The sequence below is a fragment of the Balaenoptera acutorostrata genome, chromosome 1, assembly GCF_949987535.1.
Source record: "Balaenoptera acutorostrata chromosome 1, mBalAcu1.1, whole genome shotgun sequence".
Lineage (NCBI taxonomy): Eukaryota > Metazoa > Chordata > Mammalia > Artiodactyla > Balaenopteridae > Balaenoptera > Balaenoptera acutorostrata.
This window is the reverse complement of record NC_080064.1, coordinates 163723164-163750729: the sequence shown is the minus strand read 5'-3', so window position 1 is coordinate 163750729 and position 27566 is coordinate 163723164. Positions and strand designations below refer to the sequence as shown.

General features: G+C 50.6%; 1 protein-coding gene across 1 annotated transcript; it reads left to right on the top strand.

The window, feature by feature from the left end:
* Positions 1-551: 551 nt before the first annotated feature.
* On the top strand, positions 552-27288 carry LOC103018809 (calpain-8-like; the record flags this gene model as incomplete). The annotated part of the gene is made up of 14 exons (XM_057529139.1): positions 552-671; positions 1201-1343; positions 2187-2346; positions 3391-3474; positions 5607-5692; positions 8428-8502; positions 9226-9386; positions 12113-12288; positions 12620-12639; positions 17721-17982; positions 21237-21305; positions 21766-21853; positions 24934-25010; positions 27067-27288. Coding segments are annotated over 14 exons (1743 nt in total), but the record flags the coding sequence as incomplete, so codon positions are not given.
* Positions 27289-27566: the final 278 nt, after the last annotated feature.

Sequence of the window (27566 nt, the reverse complement as noted above, 5' to 3'; positions counted from 1 at the left end):
TTTTAACCTCTCTTGATTTTGATTTCTTCTGACTAAAAGTATGATCTTTTCATGCTAATCAATATCTCAGGAGTGTTATAAGCTGTCATGGTGAGCTCTGAAACATAAAAGGGCAGTCCTCCAACAGACACGAAGAGGCAACTCTCCGCTATCCAAGGTCAAGCAGAGCAAGGAACACACACACACACACATGCATCCTGAGCTGGCCAAATAGCTTCAGTGTTTCCTCCAACCAAATGTTTTCTTAAAGTTGTTATTAAGGAATCAAAGAGGATGATTTTTGCTTCTTCCTTTCTTTCTTTGCACTTTCTACTCCACTGAGAGCTTAGGACATGTGGAATGGTCAGCATGTGGCAGGTGGGGGGAAGGGAGGAGCTGAGAACTTCCAAAGAGGCAGCAGGACCTTCAGACACTGGAGGAAAGGAGTCCCAGACTATCTGACCCAGAAGGGAGTCGTGTGACTCTGGATTGAATGGGCCAGTGAGGGTCAGAGGAAGCAGGGACCCTGCAGGCCTGGCCTGACCTGTGTGTGTCCCCCATGACATGGTGCAGGTGACTGCTGGCTGCTGGCGGCCATTGCCTCCCTCACCTTGAATGAAGAGCTGCTTTACCGCGGGGTCCGCAGGGACCAGAGCTTCCAGGATAACTACGGGGTGATCTTTCACTTTCCGGTATCCTGCCTTGCTCACGGCCCTTGACACTACTTTCCATAGTCTTGGGACCCATGCCGAGAATCAGAAATCTGGGTCTGGGGCCCAGTAGCCTAGGTTTTAATAATCCCTCCAGGGGATTCTGATGCGTGCTTGAGTTTCAGAAACTTTGCTTTAACATGTCCATCCAGTCATCCACACGTCCATCCCCTCCTGTCTCCCCCAGGCCATGTGGCCTTGAGGAAGGCACCTTGGAGTGAGGGTCAGGAGACGGGAGCCCGAGTGGCGTCACTCGGCACCACTGTTGCCACTGCGTGATGCAAGTTTTCTCATCCACAAACTCAGCCACTGGACTCGATGTTTCCTGCTTTTGCCAGCGTCTCCTATGGGCATGGGTAAGTAAGGCACAGATCCTGCTCTTAAGGAGTCCATTAAAGGTCCAAGGCTGGAACACTGATCAGCACAGACGCTGCTTCTGAGGCCCACTGAGGACGCCGGCTCTGCCTCTCAGCTCAGCCCTGTGGACAGGCGCTGTGTTTCCCTTCCGCAGTTCTGGCAGTACGGCGAGTGGGTGGAGGTGATGGTGGACGACAGGCTGCCCACCAAGGATGGGGAGCTGCTCTTCCTGCACTCTGAGGAAGGCAGTGAGTTCTGGAGCGCGCTGCTGGAGAAGGCCTATGCCAAGGAAGTGGGGCAGGGAGGACCTGGGAGGCTCCGCAGTCTCCTTGGAGGATTTTACCTGCCCCTCCCCAGCCTCTGGGTGCCATGCCCATCGTTCCCAGCCCCTGCACCCCATGCAAAGTACCCCTCCGTAACTAAGAGAAACAGAAATTTGGGCTACGAGTTAAACGCTTAGCTCTGTCCCACATGAATGAGTGAACTGGGACCACCACTTAGCTTCTTGGTGTCTCAGCTTTGTCCTCTTTCAAACCCCCCGAGTCAGTTCTTAGGTCAATGTGAATTTTTAAAAGAATGACAAAGAAGAAGAATAAAGCAAATGTACTTAGATCCCAAACTCATCAAAGTCTCTACCCTTTGCTTGGGAGTCATTCTCCTTCTCACTGGCATTCAATGTTCAAAGTCTTCTTTGGGGTTCTTTGAATTAGTTTCGTTGACTGGTACCCTTTTGTGCAACCCCTGTTCCTTCCCAGCCCTATTCCCAAAGCAAACCCCAAGGGATGCCTCTCAGCTTTGAGGGAGGGTCCCCCTCATCCCTACCCATGCCCCCAACCCCCAGAAACCCAAGAATTCAAGGTCAGCTCTGGAAAGATTGCACTTTGGTTTTTATAAGAGCACATGGCTTGGTGAGAGGTGATCTGAGATTTTCTCCTGGCAAAGTGCTGAGCTGGCCACGTGAAACTGTGCCTAAGCCCCTCCCTGGCACACAGACAAAATTGGCAGAGGCCCTCCTGTACCTTCCAGACCACACTATGTCCTAGCACTGCCCCTACCCCATCCCATGTGGTCCCCTCGCTGGGGTTGCTAATGGCTCTGGATGATGCACGTATTCTTTTTTCTTTCCAACAGGCTCAACAGTTCTTATGAGGCTCTTGCTGGAGGGTCCACAGTGGAGGGGTTTGAGGATTTCACAGGTGGCAGCTCTGAGTTTTATGAGCTGAAGAAGCCACCAGCCAGTCTGTTTCACATCATCTGGAAGGCCCTCCGAGCAGGGTCTCTGCTGGCCTGCTCCAGTGATGTGAGCCGGGACGGCTTCTCTTTGCTGCCCCTCCCCACATGTGGTAGGGAAGGAACTGGACAGAGGCTAGAGGCTGGGAAGGCTTTGGGCCAGAGCAGAGTCTAGGACTTACAGGGCAAGTCCTGTGACATATTTGTCCCTAGCACATGGGAGCCGGTGGGAAGACCTAATTAATGGGTAGGAACTGGAGTTGGTCTCATAAACTCAGAAACCATAGGAGTTCTAAGTGTTAAGCCCCGTTAGTACTGCAGGAATTGCCCTAAGAACGCAGACTTGATCCCTGGATCCTGGGCCTTACCTTTGCTACCCCCTTTTGCTAAGTAATCTTGGGATTTTGGAGAACAAATAGGGTGATTGACAATACGTGATGGGCTTTGAGATCACTGAAGAAAAGGGAAGAGGTTCTGAACCAGGGGTGGTACCCTGTCTGGGGGTTGGCTGCATGCGGTTCCAAGGTAGTGTGTAGACCAGAGCCTGGAGGCCACCAGCCACGTGGTCTGCTGTCACCTGCCCCTCCACCTGCTCTTTCTCCTTCTCTCAACCCTTACCTGGTGATCTCACACACGTGAATGACAAAGCAAGAGCAATCCCCCTTTCTCCTCTCTATAAAAACCCCAGCAGGATATGTGTATTTTTGGTGGAGAAGTGACGTGGGGTCTGGGGAGGGGGCGGGGCTGTTGAGGAGGGACCCTGGGGACATCCACCGCCACTGGTGAACCAGGGCCAGTCCAGACAACTGTCACGGATAATTAGTCTTCTGCAGGCAGCATGGGGTCCTTCCTGAAGAATAAATGGCTTCCCGCTTCCTGTGTCATTTCAAAGGCTGGTAAGTCATATTCCAGGACTGGCAGGCAGGCCTGATCAAAGAGGGTTTGGATGGAGAGAGCTCTATTTACCTGAGGTTAATTGCTGCGCCTGCCCCCCGCCCCCGCAGCCCTGCACTGGGGCCCTGTGGCTGTGTAGCATGTCCTTGGAAAGCATTGTGGGACTGGCCCCAACAAGGTCAGGTTCAGCCACTCTGAGTGGACTTTACTCTCAACTCAGGTCTCCAGTGCAGCTGCAGCAGAAGCCATCACCAGCCTGAAGCTGGTTAAGAGTCACGCATACTCTGTCACTGGAGTCGAAGAGGTAAAACTGGGCATGGGGAGATGGAAGAGCAATGCGTAATGATACTACCATAAATCCCTGGCATCCTTGAGAGAAAGAGAGGGAATCACCACCTGGCCCTTCCCTGCCCAGCTGAGGTGCAGCATCTCTGGTGGCACAGAGCCCCTGGCACCGACCCACACTCAGCTCTTGCTTATTACAAGGGCTCTCCTACCTCTTACCCACTCAGAGATGGATAACGTAACCTCTTTGAGCTTCAGCTCTATGGGTTCTAACTAAATGCAGGCTATCCTCTGCGATGTGACCAGGAAGAGGGACGAAGTTTTGGAGGAAAGTTGTAGAAATTGTCAGTTAGATCTACACTCATTCTAAGATGGGTGTTTGCCCTTCCCTGGTGGCGCAGTGGTTAAGAATCCGCCTGCCAATGCAGGGGACACGGGTTCGAGCCCTGTTCCGGGAAGATCCCACATGCCGCGGAGCAACTAAGCCCATGCGCCACAACTACTGAGCCTGCGCTCTAGAGCCCGTGAGCCACAACTACTGAGCCCATGTGCCACAACTACTGAGCCCATGTGCCACAACTACTGAGCCTGAGCTCTAGAGCCCGTGCTCCGCTAAAAGAGAAGCCACCACAATGAGAAGCCCGCGCACAGCAACAAAGAGTAGCCCCCACTCACCACAACTAGAGAAAGCCCGCTCACAGCTTCAAAGACCTGATGCAGCCAAAAATAAATAAATAAATTAAATAAATTGAAAAAAAAGAAAAGCATTAAAAAAATATATCTTACTGTATGTTATATGGCAAAAAAAAAAAAAAAAAAAAGTATGTTTGTACAGGTAAAGCAGTGGAAACCCATAGGATCTCCAAAGAGGAAACGACAGTAAAACCTGCCCCAACTTTCAAGCTGGGGTGTGATAGTGGGAAGGAACGTAAGTATTCCTTACATTCCAACCCAAGGAGAAAGCATGCGCTGAACTTTTCATTATTTCTATTTACTATAGTCTGCCTACCTCCAAAAAGGATGTGCAGTGGTTTACAATGAAAAGCATAGACACAATAAAACCATACAACAAAGGTAAAATACACCAGACAATCTAGGCTAAAGACAGTGCTCCAGTTGAGAAATTAATTTGGTTTTGGGTTTCCTGATGGCCAAGGCAAAAAAGGAAATGCAGTGATTGTCTCAGTTTTTGTTATTTATTAAAAAAGTATGAATGTTCATTATGTGTGTTTGTGTTTCACAAATACACTCTTTAATGAAGTCAATTCCCAAATATGAATTGAGCACGTATATGTAAACACTGGGCGAGGGCATGACGGAGGGTACAAAGGAAGGTCAGACCCTGAAGACAGAACGGTCCATCGTGTTTGCACGTGTATGCAAAGGCACACATGGGGGCTCCTGGTGAGTGTTCCGTAGACGATAGGGGAAGGTGGATGTATGGATTTCCCACTATGGGCTTTGAGACAGACTGCTTGGGTGCTTGTCCTCCATCTACTACTTACTAACCAGGTAACCTTGGATAACTCAACCCCTCTGGCTGGGTCTCAGAGGTTTTTTTGTTTGCTTGTTTGTTTTTTTAAATTTTTATTGGAGTATAGTTGATTTACAATGTTGTGTTACATTCAGGTGTACACCAAAGTGAATCAGTTATACATATACATATATCTACTCTCTCTGGGTCTCAGAGTTTTGAGAGAGATGAAAATGAAGGTAATAACAGCACCCAGTTTATAGGACTGTGGTGAGGTTTAAATGAGGTGATAATGCCTCTGAACTGCCCAGCTCCATGCCTAGTTCATACTACTTGCTCAAAAAATGCTAACTGCTCTGCTCTTAGTATTTGTTGGAGGGCATTGATTATGAATAGGTCTCATATATTAAGAACTGAGTCAGTGTTAGTCAACTATCAAATTTTAATCCAAGTTAAAGCAGATAAACACTTGTTTTTATGCTGGACTTACTATTTATTCAACCAGATTGTGGAAAATAGTTAGCTAAGGCTTGAAAACATGTGTTAAAAGAAAATAGAAGTGGTTGTTTAGGGGCATTTGAGGAATTGAATGCAGGTCCGCTCAGGCGAGGACATGAACGCAGGGCAGCCAGGGGTATGCGCGGTGATTCAGCTGCCTTTGTCTGTGGCCCTTGCAGGTGGATTTCCGGGGTCATGCAGAGAAGCTGATCAGACTCCGGAACCCGTGGGGTGAAGTGGAATGGATGGGGGCCTGGAGCGATGAGTAGGTACTTTCCTCCCTCCGCCCGTGCTCACCTCCCTCTGCGGGAACGCATCATGCAAAACACGCAGCGATCGTGAGACCCACAGTGGAGTACGCTGGGCAGCACTTTCCGTCCACAAACCACACGGCCTGTTCAGAAAAGAGTGTTAGATGGTTCCAGGTGGGGAAAAGCCAAACAAAATCCACTCAGCTGTAGTCTTCGATTCCTTGCTCTGCTTTGGCACTTGCAAGTTTGGCAGCTCAGTGGAATTTTGCTGAGTGCCAGAGGGCTGGCTTGTTTTCTACCTACCACCGCGGTCATCCAAAGGTGAGACCCATCACTCTCGATCGGATTCTTTCCACTCCACAAAGCCTGGTCACTCTGACAAAGGCCAAACCCCTCAGCATCAAGAAGAAACGTGCCTAGAAAGAGGAAGTGGATCCTAGGAGCCTGGGCCGCCAGAGGCAGTGAGGATGAATGGGAGTGGCGCCCGCACCCCCAGAGCTCGCTACGGGCGGGTGTTGATCTCTCCCGACAAAGCCATTAATGAACGGAGGGGCCCAGACCTCTCACGGTGGAGAGTGGCAGCCAGTCAGAGATGGGGCCTGGACACAGAGGCCTCCTGTGGTGTCCTTGGACAGCTGTGCCCTGGAATCGATGCCACCGTGGTACAGGAGGATGGAGAGAGCACGGCCCAGTTTCCATCCTAGTTAGCACTGCTGGCACGGGGGAGGCAGGTCGACGCTGGGGAAGGATGGAGAATTGGCCAGTGTCACTGATGAAGAGACACCAGAAGTGGGAATGGTCATAATAACAACTCACCCCCCCCGCCAGCACATCCTTAAGCCTCGTATGTACCTCATACGTGCTGCCCACACTGCATGATGCCACCAGGGCTTTGGAAGGGAACTTTATTACGTTTATGAACTAATCACACATCATTAGTGCTCGTAACTGGTACTTCCCTTCAGGTTTGTCTCATGAAGAAACACATGTCCCCGGGGCCACGGATCGCCTCTTATATTAAAGATTTTTCATCCTCCTGCCTATGATGGAGCAAAGCCCCAAACCTTAGTTCTGCCAACTGCCCCAAAAGGATGTCATGGCTGAATGAAATTGAAACCCCGGTTTCGGCCATTTTAAGCAGCAGCTGCTTCCCAAGCTGCTTACGGGGCTTATATGACTTTATCTCCTTTCCCCGATGCTGCTCAGTCCCTAACAGGCTGGGACAGGTCCAGGGGTGTGAGGGGACCACAGGCAAGCCCCGCAGTCTCCATCTGGAGACACAGCCGGGGGTATTTGTACATGGCTGCTGGGGGAGGAGGGCACTGCTTCTCTGGGGTAACATCCCTAGTCTCAGCCCAATGTCTTTAAATTAAAACTTTTTTTTTTTTTTTTAAGTTTCAAGAAACTAACTGGGAGATTTAGGTCAGATCTCATATTCTCCAGCTAGTCCCCTAATCTTTGTTTGTAACAAGCACATTCTGAGGTTTGGCTCTTTTTATTTTTTTAAATAAATTTATTTATTTTATTTATTTATTTTTGGCTGTGTTGGGTCTTCGTTGCTGCGCGCGGGCTTTCTCTAGTTGAGGCGAGCGGGGGCTACTCTTTGTTGCGGTGCGCAGGCTTCTCATTGCGGTGGCTTCTCTTGTTGTGGAGCATGGGCTCTAGGAGCACGGGCTTCAGTAGTTGTGGCACGTGCGCTCAGTAGTTGTGGCACGTGGGCTCAGTAAGTTGTGGCTCGCGGGCTCTAGAGCACAGGCTCAGTAGTTGTGGCACACGGGCTTAGTTGCTCCGCAGCATGTGGGATCTTCCCAGACCAGGGATCGAACCCGTGTCCCCTGCATTGGCAGGTGGATTCTCAACCACTGTGCCACCAGGGAAGCCCCTGAGGTTTTGTCTGATCCAATGACTATTTCCATGAACTAAATAGGCCCTGGGTGCTCCCCTCCCTGATTGCTAGGGGTCCTGAGAGCCCCCCTGGAGGAAGAGGCTGGGCTTGGCTATGCCCCAGGTTTTATGCAGCGACGGGGAGGTCTTCATGTTGTGCTGAAAGCAATGAGGGAAGGGATTTTTTAAAGAAGGATCTGGATACTGCTCAGTTATTGAGCGTTACATACATATTTCAGGAAAACCTAACTTCTTAAAGGTCAGGTAGCTGGAAATGGCATTTCAACAAATTATGTGGGTATTGCCATGGAAAGGCCGCCAGCAGGAGGCCTCACAGGGTGACATTACTTCATAGAAATTGTCACAAAACTGGGCCTGATTGTCATTTTGCAGGCTCGGGAAGGGGACCATGTTCATGTGCCCAGAGATGCTCAGACCCTCTCACAGTATCTTCACTTCAGACTGATAGATAAGCCAGAAGGACGTCTCACCAATTGAGAAGGGGTGGAGTGGCCTGTGACGGCCATTCTCACAGCTCCTGCCTTGGACTTGCCCAGGCCTGTGATCAGGGCCTGGGGGGCCGAATCACACATGAATGTAAAACTTGCCTGGAGAGTGAACTTAGAGCAAAGCCATGGCGCAGTGTTCCTGCTGCATGTCTGGGGTCACCCTGCTAGTGCCCGTGGAGTCCCATCCTTTCCCCAGGCTACACCCCACTCCCACCCCCGGCTATAGTTTCGGTATTCCCCATTTCTCTGGGGGAAGTTGAGCTGCAGTAAACAGCTTGCACTGCAGCAAACCCTTCAGGAATGATCACCTCTGCTTCCTTTAAAAAAAACTTTAAATTTTATTCTTTCTTTCCCAGTGCACCGGAGTGGAATTACATAGATCCCAGGCAGAAAGAAAAGCTGGACAAGAAAGCTGACAATGGAGAGTTCTGGTAAGAGTCATCTGAGGGAGTGCTGTCCCCTTAATTGTGGGTCCATTCCTGGTTCACAGGTGAGCAGCTCTCTCTGGGTGTTCCAGGAATTCAACATGGTTCCCAGCCAGGAGGGCTTCTTTCTCTTCCCCCTTTTACCCCAGAGTAGCTCTACCTCCGTACCAGTACATCTAAAGCATTGAAACCAAGATATGTGGGCCTCAACATGGATTACCTAGCAGCTTGTCTTCCTCAGTTTCCATATCTTTCCAGTGAAATAGGAGCACTGTTCCTATCTCTTTAAGTCCAAGATTTAGCATAGCATCAAAATAAGATAATTTCCTTCACCCATGGGCTAAGGAAGATAATAGGGACACTGCTAAAAATATGACGTGGTTTAGGGGCCATCTCTAGGCTCCCACTTTAACACCAGTTAGATTTAAACAGGAGGGAACTTGGAGGTGGTGGATTGGTTCAATTTACCTGCCAGGGTCTCTCCAGTTTACGGTTTAGTCTCTTTGCCTGGTTGGTTAGATATGAGAGGGGGTTCTCTAAGAAAAATAGAGACCCTAACAATGGTGAGGAATGTGGTCAGTGACCCCTGCATATTTGTACAGTGGGCTGCAGGAAAGACGCGAGTTAGCCCACGGCCTTTGCTCCGTCCCGTGCCCAGGGGGCACGCCTTCCATCACTTTTCCAGCCCAGCTCTCTCGACTGAGAGCCCACTGGTCCCTCTGCCCCCAGGATGTCTTTTTCGGACTTCTTGAGGCAGTTCTCTGGGCTAGAGATCTGCCACCTGTCCCTGGACTCCCTGAGCAGCGAAGAGGTACACAAGTGGAACCTGATTCTGTTCAACGGGTGCCGGATACGGGGCTCCACTGCCGGCGGCTGCCAGAACTACCCAGGTGAGGCGGGAGCTGCCGTGCTCACCTTCTTCTGGCTTGTCCTCCCAGGGCTGGGCATCCTTATATGTTAATCTGGGGACAGTGCCTTTGCACTCTGTTCTCTGGCTCCTGGCACCCCTTGGTGGCCCAGCTTCTTTCTGGGGCTTGGAGGCCAGGGCAGCAGTGGCGGGTGGTGCCTCTGCAGCCATTCCCCCGGGGCCTGATCTCAGGTAACATCATTCTTCAGCGTCTGTGTGTTCAGACTGTCTCTGCTTCGCCCACCTGCCCCCTGCCCCCCAAGGCTGTTCTTCTTCGTACTAACCATGCTCTTGTCACCCTCCACCAAGGCCTCTTGTTTTTCTCTGGGGCTTCCTCCATCCCCATGTGGCCCGGCTGGCTGGCAACCGGCCCACTGCGCCCTGGGACAGTGGCTAATGGTGCGCTAGAGGGACACGGGTTTGGCATCACTGTATCAGTAGACCGCATCCATCCGAGCGGCCATTCTGCTTTGTTTGCACCTGAGTCAGACAGCCTGGGTCAGGGGTGGCCACACACAGGATGTGTGAATGGCCACTGTCTGCTCCCCTGGTCGTCATCAGAACTCCCTCCCTGGTGGGGATAGTCTGGTGCAAACCGCTGCCTCTGCACTAACCCGGGTCCTCATCTTATTAAAGGTGGGAAGCCTTCCCTGTTCGCGGGAGACCACTAATACCTACACATATAGGCTCCTCCTAGGTTGAATCAGCTGAGGCAGCAGCAGAGGAAGAAACTCCGAAAAACAACCCCACATCTCTAAGGAGAAATGAAAGAAAGCAAAACCCACCCTCTCCACTTCCCACCTCCCCAGGTCCCACGTCCCTCCTGGTCTGATGTTAACATTGTTAACTGACTTCGACTTGTAAGCACTGGGCCTTGTTCTCACCACAGAGCTCATCGCAGGCCTGTGCTCAGGGCATGGAAGCAGCATTAGAATAAAATCCCATGTGGGTGCAGTCCTGGGTCCTGACCGGGTCTCTTGTTCATTATCCCCATCCAACCCGAGCTCCCATTTCTGACGGCAGAGATGGAAGGAGGGTGGTCCTTTCCTGCCACTGTCACTCAGATGCCCGGTCCAACAGCTCTGGGACCCTGGGAGGGTCGTTTCCCTGTTCTGAGCTTCAATTTCCCAGTCGTTAAGGTGGAGGGATAATATCCACCTTCAGAAGCGCTTTGTAAATGGTGTAGTGTTATACAAATGGGATGTGTTATTTTTATGACCCATTTTCTTCTTCTAGCTCTGTTAAGGAGTAAACAAAAAATGTAGGGATTGCAGTAATGTTGCATTTGGGAGAAATTAAAATATGCTCACCATTAGCAAGCTCTTAGAAAATGTGTAGGAAATTTGCATGGATCATTTCGGGAGCTCAGAATTGTAGGGCGTGCCTAAGGTATCTGTCTGCACGAAATCGCTACCCCATCTGTGCCGTCAGCTAGCTGTCGGGAAGAGATGGACTGTTCCTGCCCTTTGGTAATGATGTAAGTATAGAAGATTACAGAATGGTCTCTGGCTCCTCTGGAATCGACAGATATTTGTTTTAAAATCTACACACTTGTGCCTTAGATTAAAAAAAAATCTGGAAGTGGAAGTTCTGGGAAGGTGGAATTGAGTAAGTAATTTTATTGTTAAGAAAATATAATAACCAGTGGCTCTTGGTCACCTGTGAATGCCTTGTTATTGTATCAGCTTGGACCCTTATCTAGAGGACCTAAGCACTCCCTCCTTCCCTCACCCCTTTCTTCCCCCAGGGCACATCGTTATTGAAATTATTGAGGCCCTGGCATGGAGATGGCTGTCAAGCCTATCTTCCTCAATCATACTCTGCCACGTGAGTCTGTCATAGAATTGCTGTGCGCCCCTGGATGACCCATTTGCCCTCTCTGTGCTTTGGCTTGTACAGTCACTATTTGGAGAGATTTTTTTTCTTTAAGGTCATATTTGAAATGAAGCAGTGTTTTAAAATATCCATAGGTGGTATGGCAGGCATGCTTCTTAATCGCCAATTATTATTCCTCGGGCATTATTAAATGACGTACTCTTGAGGGAGTGTGTCTCATCACTGGCTGCAACGCTGCGCCATCTAGTGGCGCTCCTGGATCAATGGACAGAGGATCAGCAATCATGGCTGTCTCGGGCTGTGATCTGAAGCAGGGGCCCGTCAGACAGGCTTCCCGGGGGGCAAGAGTGGTCCTCTTTTTATAGTCTGTCAGGAGAGGCCTCCTTGGTAGCTAGTCTTTGCTGGACTTTGTCCTCATCTGTTTCAGGGACCTGCTTTTTCCCCCAGAGACCTCCTTCCTCCAGGAGATGGGTTCGTCTTCACAGGCCAGTTCTTCACAGGCTGAGAACAAGGAGATGTTAATCATTTCCGCAGAAGACTTGGAGTTTCCTTCCAGGGGGACCCAGTGTAGCCCTGGGATCACGGGACCTTGAATATCCCGTCAAGTATATCTGGGCCCTGGTTGATCAAATGGACAAGTGTAAAGTTTCCACATGCTGTGGGGTGTGTGTGCTGGTGTGTGGGTGGGGTAGGGAGATAGGAGGAAATGCTGACCACCTTGTAAAGCAAACTTGCCAAGGCCTGCTTACCCGGCACAGTTTGGCCAGAGTTATGCTTTCCTTGGGATGATCAAAATTCCTCCCTTTCATTCTATTCTTCCCGATCTCCTCACCCCCCTTGGGGGGCAACCACCATCTCCTGGGTGACTTCTAGCCACTTACTGGACCAATCCCCAGTTCAAAATCTGTTTGGACGAGGTGGACGACCACCAGGAGGAGAGCACCGGTGAACCCTGCTGCACGGTGCTGCTGGGGCTGATGCAGAAGAATCGCAGGCGACAGAAGAGGATGGGACAGGGCATGCTCAGCATCAGCTATGCTGTCAACAAGGTACTCTGGAGCTGGGGTCAGCCGTCACGGCACGCCTGATGTCTTTGGTCAGAATATTCTGGCCAGCAATTGAAGCGAATCTTTCTTATTGTTTGGATGTTCCTAATCAAGCATTTTCCTTGTTCCCCAAAATGCCTCCCCCAGTGGCCTTACTGAGGCCTGAATTCCACAATTAGAGATTCATTCCTCTGGCTTAAACCTCCACTGTTAACACTGAGACATGTAATTCATTAAGCTTTGTCTGTCATTGAGGGTTCAGTGTAACTACACTTATTAGACTCTCTTCAGGTATAGGCTTCTCAGGGGACAGGAGCCAAGAAGGTGACACAAGCAGTATGAGGACATCACAGAGTGGGGGAAGGGAGCCAAAGACAAACCCTCTTTCTCCCTGGGCAACCTTGAAACACTTGTTGGGACACACAAGGCATGGGCTGGGGTGAAAGGAGCCCCAGGTCATTTTCAGTTCTGGTGTCTCTGGAATGAAGGTCACAGCTGGTTCTGGGCTCAGGCTGCAGTGCGTGGCTCAATACCCCAGTTTGCCCTGTAACCACCCCTCTATAGATTTCACAGCCTAACAAGTAGGTTAAAGCAAGACCTCTGGGTCTTGACAAGCCTAGCCAGGATCAAACTGGAATCCACTTATTTTACATAGGCAAAGACTTTTTATAACGAATTCCGGAGGGATTCATGGTGGTTGCTTTTATAGAATTTTGTTAAAAGTGAATTTCTTGGGAAAAATACAATTCTAATCAGAAAAACCAAGAGCTGGCTGGAAGCCCAACATCTCAGTATCCATAAGTGAAATGAAAAAGAAGTAGTGTAATAAGAAACCAGTAAGGAAAAGTGCAATTGTGAAGCTCATGTGACCTCCAGCCCCTTTCTTTCTCTTATTTTGGAACTTAGAGCTTTAGAGTTTAGTGTGTGTGTATTTTGTGTTGGAGAAATGGGAGTTGGAAAATAATTGCTGCTTGATGGCTGGAGAAAAGTATTTCAAATAAATAAGCTCCAATTCTACTCCAGCTTATCCCTTTCATCCCCACCTAGAATGTAAGTAGCACCAAAACAGATTTTTTGCTTATAGGGATAAAAAACCAAGAAAGCGCTTACCCTATGCATATCAATTCAACACTTCTTTAGGGCGTATCTGCCACGTGCCAGGTGCCCTGCTGAAAGCTGAGATTCAGAGGAATAGCACAAGGTTATCGCCCTCAGGGTGCTCACAATCTAGAGGGGAAAACCACACACACACACTTCACTAACTACAGGGCAGGTCAGATCTGCTATGACAGGGACCAGCACGGTGAGCTGAGGTCTCCTCAGAGAGGGATAGCTTCGTGGAGGAGGAGAATTTGATCAGGGCATCAAAAAATGAGCTGGATTTCAAAGGTGGACGAGGGAGAACATTCCAGCCATAGGGGACACCCTGTGCTTCTTGACAGCTGGAGAGGAAGTGACAGTTTGGGAGAGCAGGCAGGAGGCGGGCATGGCCAAAGGGTGGGCTGAATGGGGACTGTGGCCACCAGCTCTTCATCCACCAGCTCTACCTTCTATAACCGGATCAACAAAGCATTCTTTCAAAGGGACATGAGCTAACACACGGAAATAGCTTTGTGGGCATGGCGTTTGCTCTCGTAAATAATATATACGGCATGTCAATTTTTCAGACATTAGTTTACAGCTGCTTGTAAAATAACCCCATGGATGTGATCCGTGGACCTTCTTCTTATAGCCAGAGGCATATAAATTAGAGCATGACATCTGTGAACACAGCCACTTTAACGTTAGGGTGAGGAAGGTGTACAGCCCTGTAGGGAGTGTCTGAGGGTAGAGGCAGTGCCTGGGCTTGTAGAAAGTACCTGGTGTTGGAGAGAGGGCATGTAGGGATTGCAGGGGGTACCATTCTCTGACCCCTGGGACTGCCTCTTCTGACTTTAACTGTCTGCAAACTGGAGTCTGGTTTGAGGTGGGAAAACTGACACTGATTGAGGAACAGCCAGAAACCCCCAAAGGCTAAAAAGCCCTCCTTGTCTGGCCTCCTCTCTCTCCCCTGTTATCTTCCTGCTGTGACAACAGGCTCCTGCCACGCAGGCCTGTCATTTGCATTCAGGATCTTGCATTTCAAAGGTGACTGTCCCTTTCCATCCGTCAGTGGGCGAGGCTGGCGGGCTCTCCGGCCTGGATGCTGCGGCTGGGGACTTGTGCCACCTGAGGCCTGGCTTGCTGGCTCAGTTCCAGCCTGGGGACTCTTGGCAGTGGATTCAGAGCATATTGCCTGCAGCGGTGGGCGGGGTGAATGCAAAGACAGCCGAGGTGGTTGAGAGTCCCTGCGGAGGGGGTGAAGGCAGTTGGGAGGCAGATCCCCCGGGGATCTCTGCTCTCCCAGACAGCCGGGGCTTCTGCATGGGGGATTTTAGCTTTAGATGCAAACGTAGAGGAGTGACAGTGAATGCAGACTTTTCTACCTCTGCTGCCAATTATAAACGGGGGTGCCAGAGTGAGGATGCCAGCTGATCCAAATTTTCCCTAATTTTTTTCCCTGAGTTGGCAGTTGCCCACAGACCTGAGCCACAAACAATGCCCTTCCTGCTCTTCTGGTCAAAAGAGCCTGCTTGGGAGGGGGCAAATGTGGGAAAAGGAGAAGTGGGCATTGAACCCTCTTCGGAGTCTTCTCTGGCATGGGAAGACTCCCACTCTGCATCTGGTATCTCCTGTGGGCATCACCATTTCCATTTGCAAATAATAGGACCTAACTCTACCTAGACTAGTGAAAAAGGAATTCACCAGCTCCTGTCACCAAACCCAGGGAAGGACAGGTATGCTTAGGACGGGACGTGCCTGCTCTCAGGACCCTTTCTCTTCACATCTCCCCTCTGGTGTCAATGCCATCTTCCTGGTCTGGCTTTCTGCACAGTCTCTCTAATATCACCCACATAAAACATGGGGGCCCCTTCCCTTAGTTCCAATTCGAAAATCCTAGAGAAATCTGTGATGGACTCAGCTTGGGTCACGTGCCTATTCCTGGACCAATCCCTGTAGCCAGTGGTGATTAAATTATGTCTCGAGTTGAGTGAGACCCCTTTCTGGCCAAGCCCTTGATCTGGAGGCCAGGTCTGCAGGTCTGTAAGATGTTAGTTCTCATTTAAACCCCAAGGTTAGTACTCCTCAAACATTTGGGATCCTGGTAGATTATACAATATGAAAATAAAGTAGAACCTTTTTTTTCCTTTTGGATTTCTAGGGCTCAGTAGTCTACAGATGGCCTTGAAAATTCACCAGCAACTTTCCAGTTTCAGAAATGCCTCTCCTCGGCTGCACGCTAGGGACACCTGGGAGGTCTTAGACGTCTCCATGCCCAGGCCAATTATGGCAGCATCTCTGGGGTGATTCCAGTGTGCAGCCAAGGTTAGGAACCACTTGTTCTGTCTGGGGCTACCCCAGCCGGAGTCTATTACTCTAATTATGTAGGGGTACGTTTGCCCTGCTGTGCTAATCCCTGCTCCCCCGGGTTCTCAACCTTGGCCACCTGGTAGCACATGCCAATGAGGCCCAAGTTCACAGGTTCCAGCCTATGCCTTCTTCCGAGGCTGCCGATCACTGGTCTACCCTGCCTGATGGCTCCCAAATGCATATCATTGGTTATGGAGGCAACAGACAAGAGGGCAGGGATGATTTAGAGCATGCCCCTCTTCACTACCCAAAAGTAATTAAATTCAAACGTGCATTCAGTCTGATGGATGGTGGATCCCATCAGAAGCGGCCCATTTATGCGAGCGAGGTCCTCTGCACACACAGTGGAGCCTGCAGGAGCATCTCCCGGTGCTCTCCGCGCGTCGCTGTGGAGCCTGTGCTCTGCAAGTGCCGGTGGGTCTTTGGTCAGCGGTTCCAAGGCCTGGGGGCTTGTGAAAGCACAGGCTGCTAGGCCCCAGCCCCAGAGTCTCTGATTCCGCAGGTCTGGCTTGGGGCCCGAGGACTTGCACTTTCAACAAGCCCCCCAGGGGTGCTCACGCTGACCCTGGGCCCACACACTCGTGGCTGGGCCAGGCCACGGGGAGGTGCGAGGGCCAGGGCCCTGGTGGCACACGCCTGTGTGGAGCCCCCAGTAGGACAGAGGGGCCCCAGCTCCTGCCTCTGTGCTCTCCACCTCTCACTCTGGCCTTCCAGGTGAGGCTTCTGTAATCTGTCCCACCCCTGGGTTCCTGCCAGAACTCAGTTTGCCCCGTTCCCTCCCCACCTCCCACCCCACACTTCTCCTTCTCCCCTGCTGGTCGCCTGTTTCCTCCCCTCCAATCATCAGGGAGGGCAAGAATGACATTTAGCCCCTTAACACTTGGACTCAGCCAAGGCCTTGCTGGCCACGCCCCCAGCATTCTGCCCAGAGTAGAAAACTTCTGGTGGGGGGGTCCCAAGGCTGTGGCTGCTCTAGTGCCCAGGTCAGCAGGGGCAGGCTGGGGGGTCCCGTGCAGTCCTGACCAGGGCGGTGGACGCAGGTGGCCCTGCCTTCCTCCCCTGCTTAGCAGACCTGTGATCCAAAGAGGGTCGGGTGACCATGAATAGACACCATCTACCCTGGGGTGGGCAGTCCAGCTCTGGGTCACACAGAAGTCACAGCCCTTGCAGCTTACCAGCACCTGCGCTCTGTCACAGGCATCTTGATGAAGACTGGTCATGAAGATACAGTGCAATGGGAAGGCTTAATTACAGCAATAATAACACCGGCAACAGTGTTTTCAAAGCACTCTATAGGCACTAAGTAGCCCGTGGTATACGACCACAACCTCCCTCTCCCTCCAACGAACAGATGGGTCTTGGGGAGCATCTTCCCCCTCCCAGGAGAGCCAGGCCTCCCTCGGGGTGGCCACCCCCTCTGTCCGCCTCCCTGCCCCGCCCCCCTCCCCCAAATCTGATCACCCCGGTTACCTTGCAGAGCAATTTTCCAAGCCAGGCCAAGGTTAGCAGGCCCTTCTGGCTGCTGTTGCTTGGGAACCAGGATTTAAGCCACAGGCCTGTACTGGGGAGCTCAGCGCCACCCCCCACCCCCAGGTACAGCTGCAGAGTGAGGGTCTGTTGGATTCAATGAGGGATGATTCATGAGGACAAATATCCAGAGAGAAGCTGAGCATACACACTGAGCACACCTGCTGTCCAATCCTTCATTTAAGCGGGAAGAGGGCAAGGGGTCTGGCCAAGGTCAGTGGTGTAGTCAAGGTCAGTGCCTCAACCTGGGCCGGGCCCCCAGAAGGTGCTCTGAATACACTTGATGATGGACACACGGTGAGTTCACGACCGACAGAATCCAAGGCTTCCTGATTCTCAGCCCAGGGTTAAAAATCAACTGTCCCTAAATTAGTGCGATAAAACCCAACTCTGGGGCCTTCATCTTCCAGGATTTCACAAGACATTGACCCTGACTGTTGCTTTGCACAGCTGGAGAGCCACACGGATGAGCACCTGGGCCGGGACTTCTTCCTGAGCCGCCAGCCCTCCGCCCGCTCCAGCACCTACGTCAACCTGCGCGAGGTCTCGGCACGTGTGCAGCTGCCCCCCGGGGAGTGCGCGGTGGTGCCGTCCACCTTCGGGCCCTTCAAGGACGGCGACTTCTGCCTGAGGGTGTTCTCGGAGAAGAAGGCCAAGGCCCTGGGCGTGTCCTTTCCCTCCGGGGTGGCGGGGGTGACAGAGGGACCTGGCTCCCCGCAGGTGCAGGCCCTGTCGCTGTGCGGGACCCACCCCCGGCTCCCAGGAGAAATTTGTAGAACACCATAGATCTCAAGGGTGCTTCACTAGGTGTCCCGCTCCTGCCCCTACACGTTGGTCTGTAGGACATGGGGGAGTTTTCCTTAAAAAAGGTCAAGGCTAGAGAGAAAGGGCACCAGTAACAGCCCGGTTAGAGCGTTTTCCTTGCAGCAGGGATGGGCAACGCATAGAGGAGGATCTAGATGAGAGCACCGCCTCTTCCCTTACACACACACACACACACACACACACACACACACACATGCACACACACACACACGCCACAGGGATAATATCTTCAGGGGACTTAAGACTTTATAGGAGACAGGAAGAGCCATTGCCCTTGCCTTCAAGAACTTCTGTCTTCCTCCCTCCAGAAATCTCCAAGACTTGGACAGCTGGACATTTAAAGGGCCTGCTTGGAATCGGGGAGGGAAAAAAAAAAAGCAATTGAACAAACACACTAGAGAAGGGTTGCAAAGATGCTGTCAACATGTAATATGACAACAGTAAAATAACACCTGTTTTTGCCAGGTTGCCTTACCATTTCCAAAGCGTTTTCATGTATATTTTCTCAGGGCAACAGATAATTCCACTACGTTAAGGTCCTTGAGAGCAAGGACCATGTCTTGTTCACCACTACATCTCAGACACAGATACAGAACAGTTCCCAACATGTGCCAGGTGTCCAGTAAATATTTTTTTGAAGGAGTGAAAGAACTGAAGTACCGTTTGCCATACCATGTATGCCATTATTTAAAAGCATCTTTCTCCCTGGTATCCAAAAGCTCCCCTGTGTGCAATGACCTCCCCTAGTGGTGAAGTACCTGCTATGTACCCGTTTGTGCCCGTGTCCATTTTTTCTTTCACTTTTTAAAAATAAACTTTTATTGGAGTATAGTTGCTTTACAATGTTGTGTTAGTTTCTGCTGTACAGCAAAGAGAATTAACAATACATATACATATAACCCCTCTTTTTTGGATTTCCTTCCCATTTAGGTCACCACAGAGCACTGAGTAGAGTTCCCTGTGCTATGCAGTATGTTCTCATTCATTATCTATTTTATACATAGTAGTGTACAAATGTCAATAGCAATCTCCCAATTCATCCCGCCCCCACCTTCCAAGGGGGGCTTGTACTTTTACTATGCTTTGATAGTGCATGTTTTCATGTATAACTTGTGTAATTTTTATAAATACAGTATTTTAATATCTGCATGATTCCTAGGTAAGAAGGCCATAAAGTTGCTTTAATAGAATCCTCGCTATTACTGCAGTTGACTTCTATAGCCAGGACCCTCCCAGTCCCTGAGGAAGAACACTAGACCTGGAAGGCAGGAATATTAATGCGGGTGGTGTAGAGCTGGAGAAGGTGGGTCTGAGCAGCCAGATCAATCCGCAGCCCTGAGATTTATCTTTACTGAAATGTATGGCTCTAGTCTATTTCTTCCTTTTTGAGAGATTTTTTTTTTTGATGTGGACCATTTTTAAAGTCTTTATTGAATTTGTTACAATACTACTTCTGTTTTATGTTTCGGTTTTTTGGCCACGAGGCATGTGGGATCTTAGCTCCGTGACCAGGGATCAAACCTCCACCCCCTGCATTGGAAGGTGAAGCCTTAATCACTAGACTGCCAGGGAAGTCCCTCTTTCTCTCTCTTTCTTCCCCCCCTCCCTCCCTCCTTCCCTTCCTTCCTTCCTTCCTTTCTTCCTTTCTTTCCAGTTCATACTTATTTTCCCCCAGAATAATAGAATATTACTCTAGGTTCAGAATTTGTAGATTTCACACTAGATTCAGATTATCGTATATTTTATTACATGGACAATATAAAGCTTTTATATTTTATTACATGGACAATATAAAGCTTCCACAAAACCACTTTAAAATCATACATGTGTGATGAGAAGTATTTATCATTTCTTCTAAAAACTTTAGATGTATCTTTGGATTTACTCTTCATAAATGTAAACAGTATGATAGGCATTAAAACCCCCGTGTTATCGACGAGGAAGCAGAGCCCTGGAGAGGTTGAGTTGCAGTAGGATGCTGAGAGCAGCTGTTCTGTGGGTCAGACTGGTGGGTGGTGAAACAGCGCACGAGCTTGACTTTGAATCCTGCCTCTACCATGTACCAGCTGTGTGATCTTGGCCTGTTACTTAACACTTTTAAACCTCAGTTTCTCCATCTGTGAAATGTGGATAGCAATGAGACCAATCTCATAGAGTGCTCATGAGTATTAAATGAACCAGACTATGTATAGTACCTGACAGGTAGTAAGTGCTCAACAAAGGTAAGTACTGTTACTACTGCTGCTACTCTTAGTAGTACAGTATCATTGGGCCAGATCAGGCCTTTTGTACTTTTCTGAGTGATGGTTTTGGAAGAAATTGACTTGGTTTTCTGAAACTCTTCAAGACATCTGGGAAACGTGTGACTTTTCCTTTTCTGTCTGGTGGTGACAGTTGAGGCGTTTCATTCCATTTTGGAAAGAGCCCATGGTCATATCAGAAAGTCTCTGGACAGTCATTCATATAATGATTAGCAATTTTCGAAGGACTTTGACACATTAGTTCTCATTTGATTCTCAAATGACCCCATGTAACAAGCCTAGTTAATTTAATACTGGACTTGAGGAAATGGATGTCAGAGCCCTGTGATGGAGTTTCGTAATTGGTCAGTATGGTGTTTGAACTCCTGTCTTCTGGCTTCCAGTTCTGCTGTTTCCACTAGGCTGTGATTTTAACTCCTTTTTAATCATGTTGCTATTTCAGAATCTGGTGAAAGCTAAGAAAACACATGTTAACGTTACTCCCAATTTTCATGAAATATCGGAAGTTCACAGACCCCTTGAAGGTCATCAGTGAATCTCTTAGGAGCCCACAGACCGAGACTGAGATTCTCTGCTTTTCAGTGTTGCCACCGATCTCTGAAAGCGATTCAGGGTTGAAATCAGAAATTCAGGGCTGGTGGGGATCACTTCCTCACATCGCTGAGAGAGGAAGCCCCTAGACCCCTGGACCTTGCTGGATGGAGAGCTCCTGGGGCCAGGACCTTGGACCTCTCCTGTTTACTGCCACGTGCCCCCATCCAGCCGGTGTCTGACACACGACAGATATGCGACAGATGTAGTGAATGACAAGCGAATGAATTTTAAATCTTCGTCTTTCATTCTCCTCAACGAGTCCCATCTCAACTCTGCAATTGCCCTGCCTTTTAGCCGCACCCCAGTGAGGTGCATCAAGAAGACGGCCAGCTCAGGAGCCTGTTTGAGAAGCTTGCAGGGAAGGTGAGTAGAGGGCATAGACAAGCTCCCGGACGGGCAGGAGAGTGATCTGGAAAGCTCAGCTCACCTGAGTGTTTCCCCTCGCATCTCCGTGAGTATAAACGATGAGGCCGCAGGTCTCCGGTCCCCCAACTCTGTCTGTTGCCACTTCCTGTCTTAAACCTGAGGCCTTTCCTGCACAGCTGGGGAGAGGAATCTTGGGACCAAGGCCACTTTTCTTGCTGCGTTGACTGCTTTTTGAGAAAACAGAAAATCCGAATCTCCAGGTCCTGCCAAAAGCCTTTCTGTGTGTAAATTGGCCCTGCGGATCAGAGCCCTGACTTTATAAAAAGCGGGGAGGCAAAACTTCCCTATATCAATATCCTTCAGAGATGAGAGGAATCGCTCAGCCCAGGTGGCAGGCGGCTCAGTTAACCTGGCCTGGCATTAGTGTTCACCGGTCCGCCGCCCTGCCTGCCCTCAGGGGCACCAGCGGAGCTTGGGCTGCGGAATTCAAGTTGGCCCAGGCGCCGGCACCGCTCAGGGGCCCATGGAGCCAGGGGAAGATGCTGGTGTGGCCCCTGCTCCTTCCCTCCCTGTCCTGCTGACTTAGCTCATTGTGATTCCTCACTTATGTGAGGCCATAAGTCAGAGCAGACTCAGGGCTGCAAGTGGCACAACTGGCCCCATAGATAACAGTGAATGCACGGCTCTTTGAAGGATAATAAGGTTTTACCAAAGGGCCTTGGAAGGCATCCGTCATCTTGGGCTGCCATAACAATGTACTGCAGACTGGGAAGCATATGAAACAGAATAAACAGAAATTTATTTCTCACAGTTCTGGAGGCTGGAAGTCTGAGATCAGGCATGGTTGGATTCTGGGGAGGGCCTTCCTCTAGCTTGCAGACTGTTGACGTCTCACTGTGTCCTCACAAGGTGGAAAGAGGGTGAGGGGTCTGTCTGGGGTCTCTTTTATAAGGCATCAATCCCACTCAAAAGGGCTTCACCCTCATGACCTAATCACCTCCCCAAAGTCTCTCCTCCTAATACTATGACATTGGGGATTGGATTTCAACATATGAATTTTGGGGGACACAAACATTCAGTCCATACCAGAAGGGGAAAACAATGCTCTCCACCCTGCAGGGAAGCTCAGAGCCACTTTCTAGACTTAAGGATAGAGTAGAAGAAAATACGTCAGAATCCTTGCAGAAAATAAAACCTGGGAACAAAATTCCTTTAGATAGCCATTAAAGAAAGCTTTGCAAAAATGAGTCAATCTGTGTTTTATTTTATTTTATTTATGGCTGTGTTGGGTCTTCGTTTCTGTGCGAGGGCTTTCTGTAGTTGCGGCGAGCGGGGGCCACTCTTCATCGCAGTGCGCAGGCCTCTCACTGTCGCGGCCTCTCTTGTTGCGGAGCACAGGCTCCAGACGCGCAGGCTCAGTAATTGTGGCTCACGGGCCCAGTTGCTCCGCGGCATGTGGGATCTTCCCAGACCAGGGCTCGAACCCGTGTCCCCCGCATTGGCAGGCAGATTCTCAACCACTGCGCCACCAGGGAAGCCCCAATCTGTGTTTTAGATGGGCGCTCAGACCAGTGTTTTCGCTAACAAAACCTTGTTGCCTTAGCTGCCAAGGGACCATATTTTATTTACAACATCAAGACTGATAACAAAGTAAAAGTTCCTATTTGTATAGTTCTTCATGTACCCTATCTTTTCTCTCCTGCCTGGTGGGGCAGTATCGGTCACTATCCCTGCTCTGCGTGTGAAGGGTCAGGCACAGAGAGTTAAGGAGTTCGCTGGGACACAAGGCCCGGTGAGGGACAGGCCAAGATCTCAACATCCCATTCTTGGCCTGGAGGCTTTTCAGAGGGTCCCCAGGTCTTACTATTGGGACTGACCGTGCCGTGCCTGAATGAGGCCAGCTGTGCTCACAGGCAAGGCTGCCCTGTGCAGCTCCCACCTCCCTGGTTTCCAGTAGAATAGCCTGGGCCTGGCTGGTGGAGGCGGGGAGAAGTGGGGCCCCATGGGGACAAGTGATAAGACCACACCTCACCAGAGGAAGTGACTTGGCTAAGGTCACATGGAGAGTAAGGGATGGAGTCACGACTGGAACCCAGACCTCAGTCCAGCGTCCCTTCTCTGAACCTCATTCATCATCCTGCCCGAGGTCTGCCCTCCAGCTCAGAGTTAAGGGACGAATCGTCCTGCTGGCTCAGTGTTTATCCCAAATGCACGTGGGAAATCCTACTCCCCTAAATCTCTACTTCCAGTTTGAGATGGGCTATGCGTGAAGTAACAACTCCCATAGGTGCAGTGGGGAAAGCGGACACTTTGGGGTGAGACAGTCTTAGGTTTCTGCCACCGGTGGCTGGGAACCCCCAGCAGTTACATCACATGGAAGTGACAATTACGTGGTGAATGTATATGGTGTTTAGCAATCGCAGTTTGCTTAACTCTAACATGGGTGCAGAGCTGTTGTGAGGGTTCGAGGATGTTCCACATCAGGCATGTGGCCCGTCAGCACTGGCTCCTGTTATTGCTTCTTGCCCTGTCTTGGTCTTGGGTTAGGCAGGCCCGGAGAAAGGCAGCAGGCACCGTGTGCAGCCTTCTGAGAAGGTGTGCCCCGCTCACGCCATTAATACGCACTTCCCACCCGGCTCTGGGGGCCCCAGAGAAACTGTGAATTGGAGTTTTTTAAAGATGTCGCAGCCTTTTAAAATCATAGAGTCAGTGGACCTGGTGTCTGACTCTACATGAATTTAATGTCTTGAAACGCTTGTCAGGGCCAGATGTGATTTGCATTTGGGTTCCTCTTTCTAGGATTCTGAGATCAGTGTCAATGAACTCAAGACGGCTCTTAATGAGGTGTTTTCCAAATGTAAATTCTTCCTTGGTGCTTTTCAGGAAGTCTGGGAGCGTAAGAGAGATGCTGGGGGTGGGGGGTAAGGATGGGTGCAGACACTGGGCCAGGGGCACTGCAGATGGGGATAAGGGGCCTTTGGCCTCTGACCCGGGGCCCTGGTTCCCTCTGGGCTGGTAGAGCGTCCAGCAGGTGGGAGAGGCTGGAGCGGAGAGGTGCTGGGCAGGATGAAGGCGGGGCTGGTGCTGGGGCCAAGCGGCCCTGCAGGAAGGAGTCCTGAGTCCTGGGAGGAAAGAAGTTGGGCTGAGAGTAAGTGAAATTTCCCCCCCAAATTAATAACTTTGATACTGTGGGAAACCGCGCAGCTTGAAGATCTTGTTCTGTAGTGCATCCCTGGGGAAAGTGTGTGGAGTGGAGGATTCTGACTGTCCTAGATCGTGACAGTTCTCCATCCTCAGACTTTAGCAAGCCCCGGGGGCTGTCAGAGGATCAAACTGCACCCAGGCTGAGGAAAGGGTTGCTCCTTCCCTCTGAACCGCAGCCCCATGTGAGCTGGCACGGAGCTGGCTTCTTGCTGGGCCCAGGGATGGGCCAGGTTCAGGCTTCCGCCTGGTTGAGAGATGGGCACGTTCACCCATGGCAGCAGGACAGGGGGTGAGCATGTAAGATGCAGGGGCAAGGCCGGGGGTGAGCTCACCTGGGGCTGAGCAGCTCCCCAGGGCTCAGAGCCCAGGCCCAGGCTCAGAGACACCCCGCCCCACTCCTGCTCTCCCTCCTGCTTTGCAGAGAAAGAGCCCAGGGAAGAGGAGAGGATTTGCAGGGTCTTTGGCTCCTTCCTGCCTTGGCGCTCAGGTGAGGGCGAGGTGAGTACGGAGCCAGGGATGGCTGTAGCTCCCAGGAGATACCTGCAATTTAGCAGTAAGGATAACAGCTGCCGTTTGAGAGGCTGTGTTTGACAGGCTGTCATGGTTGAAAGCTTGGGCTATGGAGACGGGTGGCCTGCGTTTAAATCCCAGCTCTGCCTGGGTCGTGTAATCTTGAGCAAATTATTTAACCTCTCTGAGCCTCAGTTTCCTTATCTATAAAATAGGGATGAAAGTATCTACCACATGGGGTTATTTTGAGGAGTAGAAGTACAGTGCTTAGAACAACACCTAGCCAATAAAAAGTTAGCTGGTTTATTAAGAACTTGCCATATACCAAGCCCTGTGCTAGGAAGTTCACTTACATTATCTCATTTTATCCCCAATTAGCTTTGGGGGCAAGTACTGTTCTTATTGACGGAGAAAGAAACCAAAGCTCAGAGATATTAGTTTGCTGAAGTCCCGGTGGCTTGTGAGTAGCAAAGCTGGGGTTCAGACACTGAACCCCGATGCTGGTGCCCACCTGTACCACCCACAGGGGGCCCTGCCCAGGAGCCCGCTGGCATGCTCTCTCCTTTTTGTGGCGCTCACATTTGGCTCCGTACTCTGGCTGGCGTCCTTGGTGGCTTCCTACCAGGGAGATTATTTCCCCTGCCTTCAAATGATCCTGATTCCCTCCCCTCTTTTCTATTTAAATATTTAGGAACAGACGTCAAATTCGATGGATTCAACATCAACACTTGCAGGGAGATGATCAGCCTGATGGATGTATCCTTTAAATGTCACATTATTTTTACTCTGATCCTGATTTTCATGACTCCTCCACCTTTCCCAGTGAGATGGAGGCAAGGGAAAGAGGGAGAAGGGAACCAGCATTTTCTGAGCATATGGCAGGTACTTGCTTGAGCTGTAAAGAAAAATGTCATCTCATTTTTGCTCCTCAGTAAGCTTGAGATGATCTGTTTTACAGGTGAAGAAACTGAGGTGTGCCGTGTTGACGTGACTTGTTTAAAATCCTTTCATTCAAAGACCGCAGCTATGTGGCATTTGTGACCCTCCTCCTGTTCATCACAGTATTCCTCCCACGAGGCTTCTCCCTCCTCCCTCTCCCCGGCTCTTTCTATCCCCATCTGTCTTTGTCTCCCAGTATTGACACGGCCACCACCAGTAGCTGAGAAATATCACACAGGATAAAACCTGTTTGTCACTCTGACCCAGTTTAACCCTCGCTGTGTATTGAAGAATGAGTAAGAGACTTGGGGAGGAATGGGGAAGGTTAGGGCATCCTAGGTGGAAGGAACAGTTTAAATGAAGCGCAGAGTGGGGAAGTGTGGAACGTCACTTACTTGAAACTTGGCCCAGGTTATCGTACTCCATGGTGCTGCTGGTGAAGGTGATTTCTTTGAAAACTGGAGCCTAGGAGGGTGCTTCTCAGTTCTGAGGGCTTCTTCCGTGATAAGATCTGATGACCTTTGGGGCGGGAGGAATGAACTGTACTTACACGGTAGTCATGCAGAGGGGTCCTGGTTAGCCAGCATGCATGCGCTGCCCTCTGCTGGGGGTGTCAGCCACGGAGAGCAGGTGCTATCCTTGTGGTCCCAGAGTTTCAGATGCTGGGACTCTCCAGCCCTGTGTCCTTCTATGAGGTCTGCATGGTCCACAGTTTAATTCGTGAGCCACAAAGAACTGTTAAGCGTCGATTCATTTTTCTACAGATAGTTCCTTGATATCCGAATCATTCTTCTCAAACTTGCCTAGAGACTTTAACTTAGATTTGAGGGTGACCTTGTAGTCGCTCACTCATTGTTCCCAGTGGTATTTGCATTTTCATGGCTCCAGGAAGACCGTGACCCAGTCATTCTTCAAGAAGGTCTGTTCCACCGGGTCGCAGGGCATCCTGTGCGTCCTGCCCGGGGCGCAGCTGGCGGAGGTCCCCGCCCTGCTCGGGACTCCCCTCCATTCCTCACCGCCTCCCTGAAGCCAGCCGCTCCTCCGGGCTGGGGCAGCGGGGCACGGAACAAAGTCCTGCATCAGCTGTTCTCGCTCTGCCACCTAGGCTGACTTCTTGCTTCTCACTCCAAGCCTCACGCTGCGCAGCCTCTCAGATGCCCAGCATCTTTTCAGCTTTCGATGCTCCAGTTTCCCGCAGGCCCTGATCCTGTCATTGCTTCCTCTGTGGTTCCAGGACACGGCCAAACCCCACCCCCCAGCCCACGCTTCTCTGCTCTTCTTCCACGGGGGATCCCAGCCTCCGGTCGACACCTCCCTTCATACATGAACCCTTCCCTTTGATAGACGGGCTGGGTTGACCTCGAGAGTTCACGTAATTGGACAGGGGACAACCAAGACACACCCCCACCCCCCGACAACCTCTCTCTGCACTTCAGAACAGACAGTGTCAGGAAGGACCTAGTGCGGGGACACCTACCTGCCACCTTTGCCCTGCTCCTCAGCTCCATGTTAGAGACAGGGTGACTGTGGAGCCCATCTGTGTGATACAGACAAGGATGGAGAGAAGCGTCCTGAATCCCACCTGCCTTCGATCCTATCTGACGC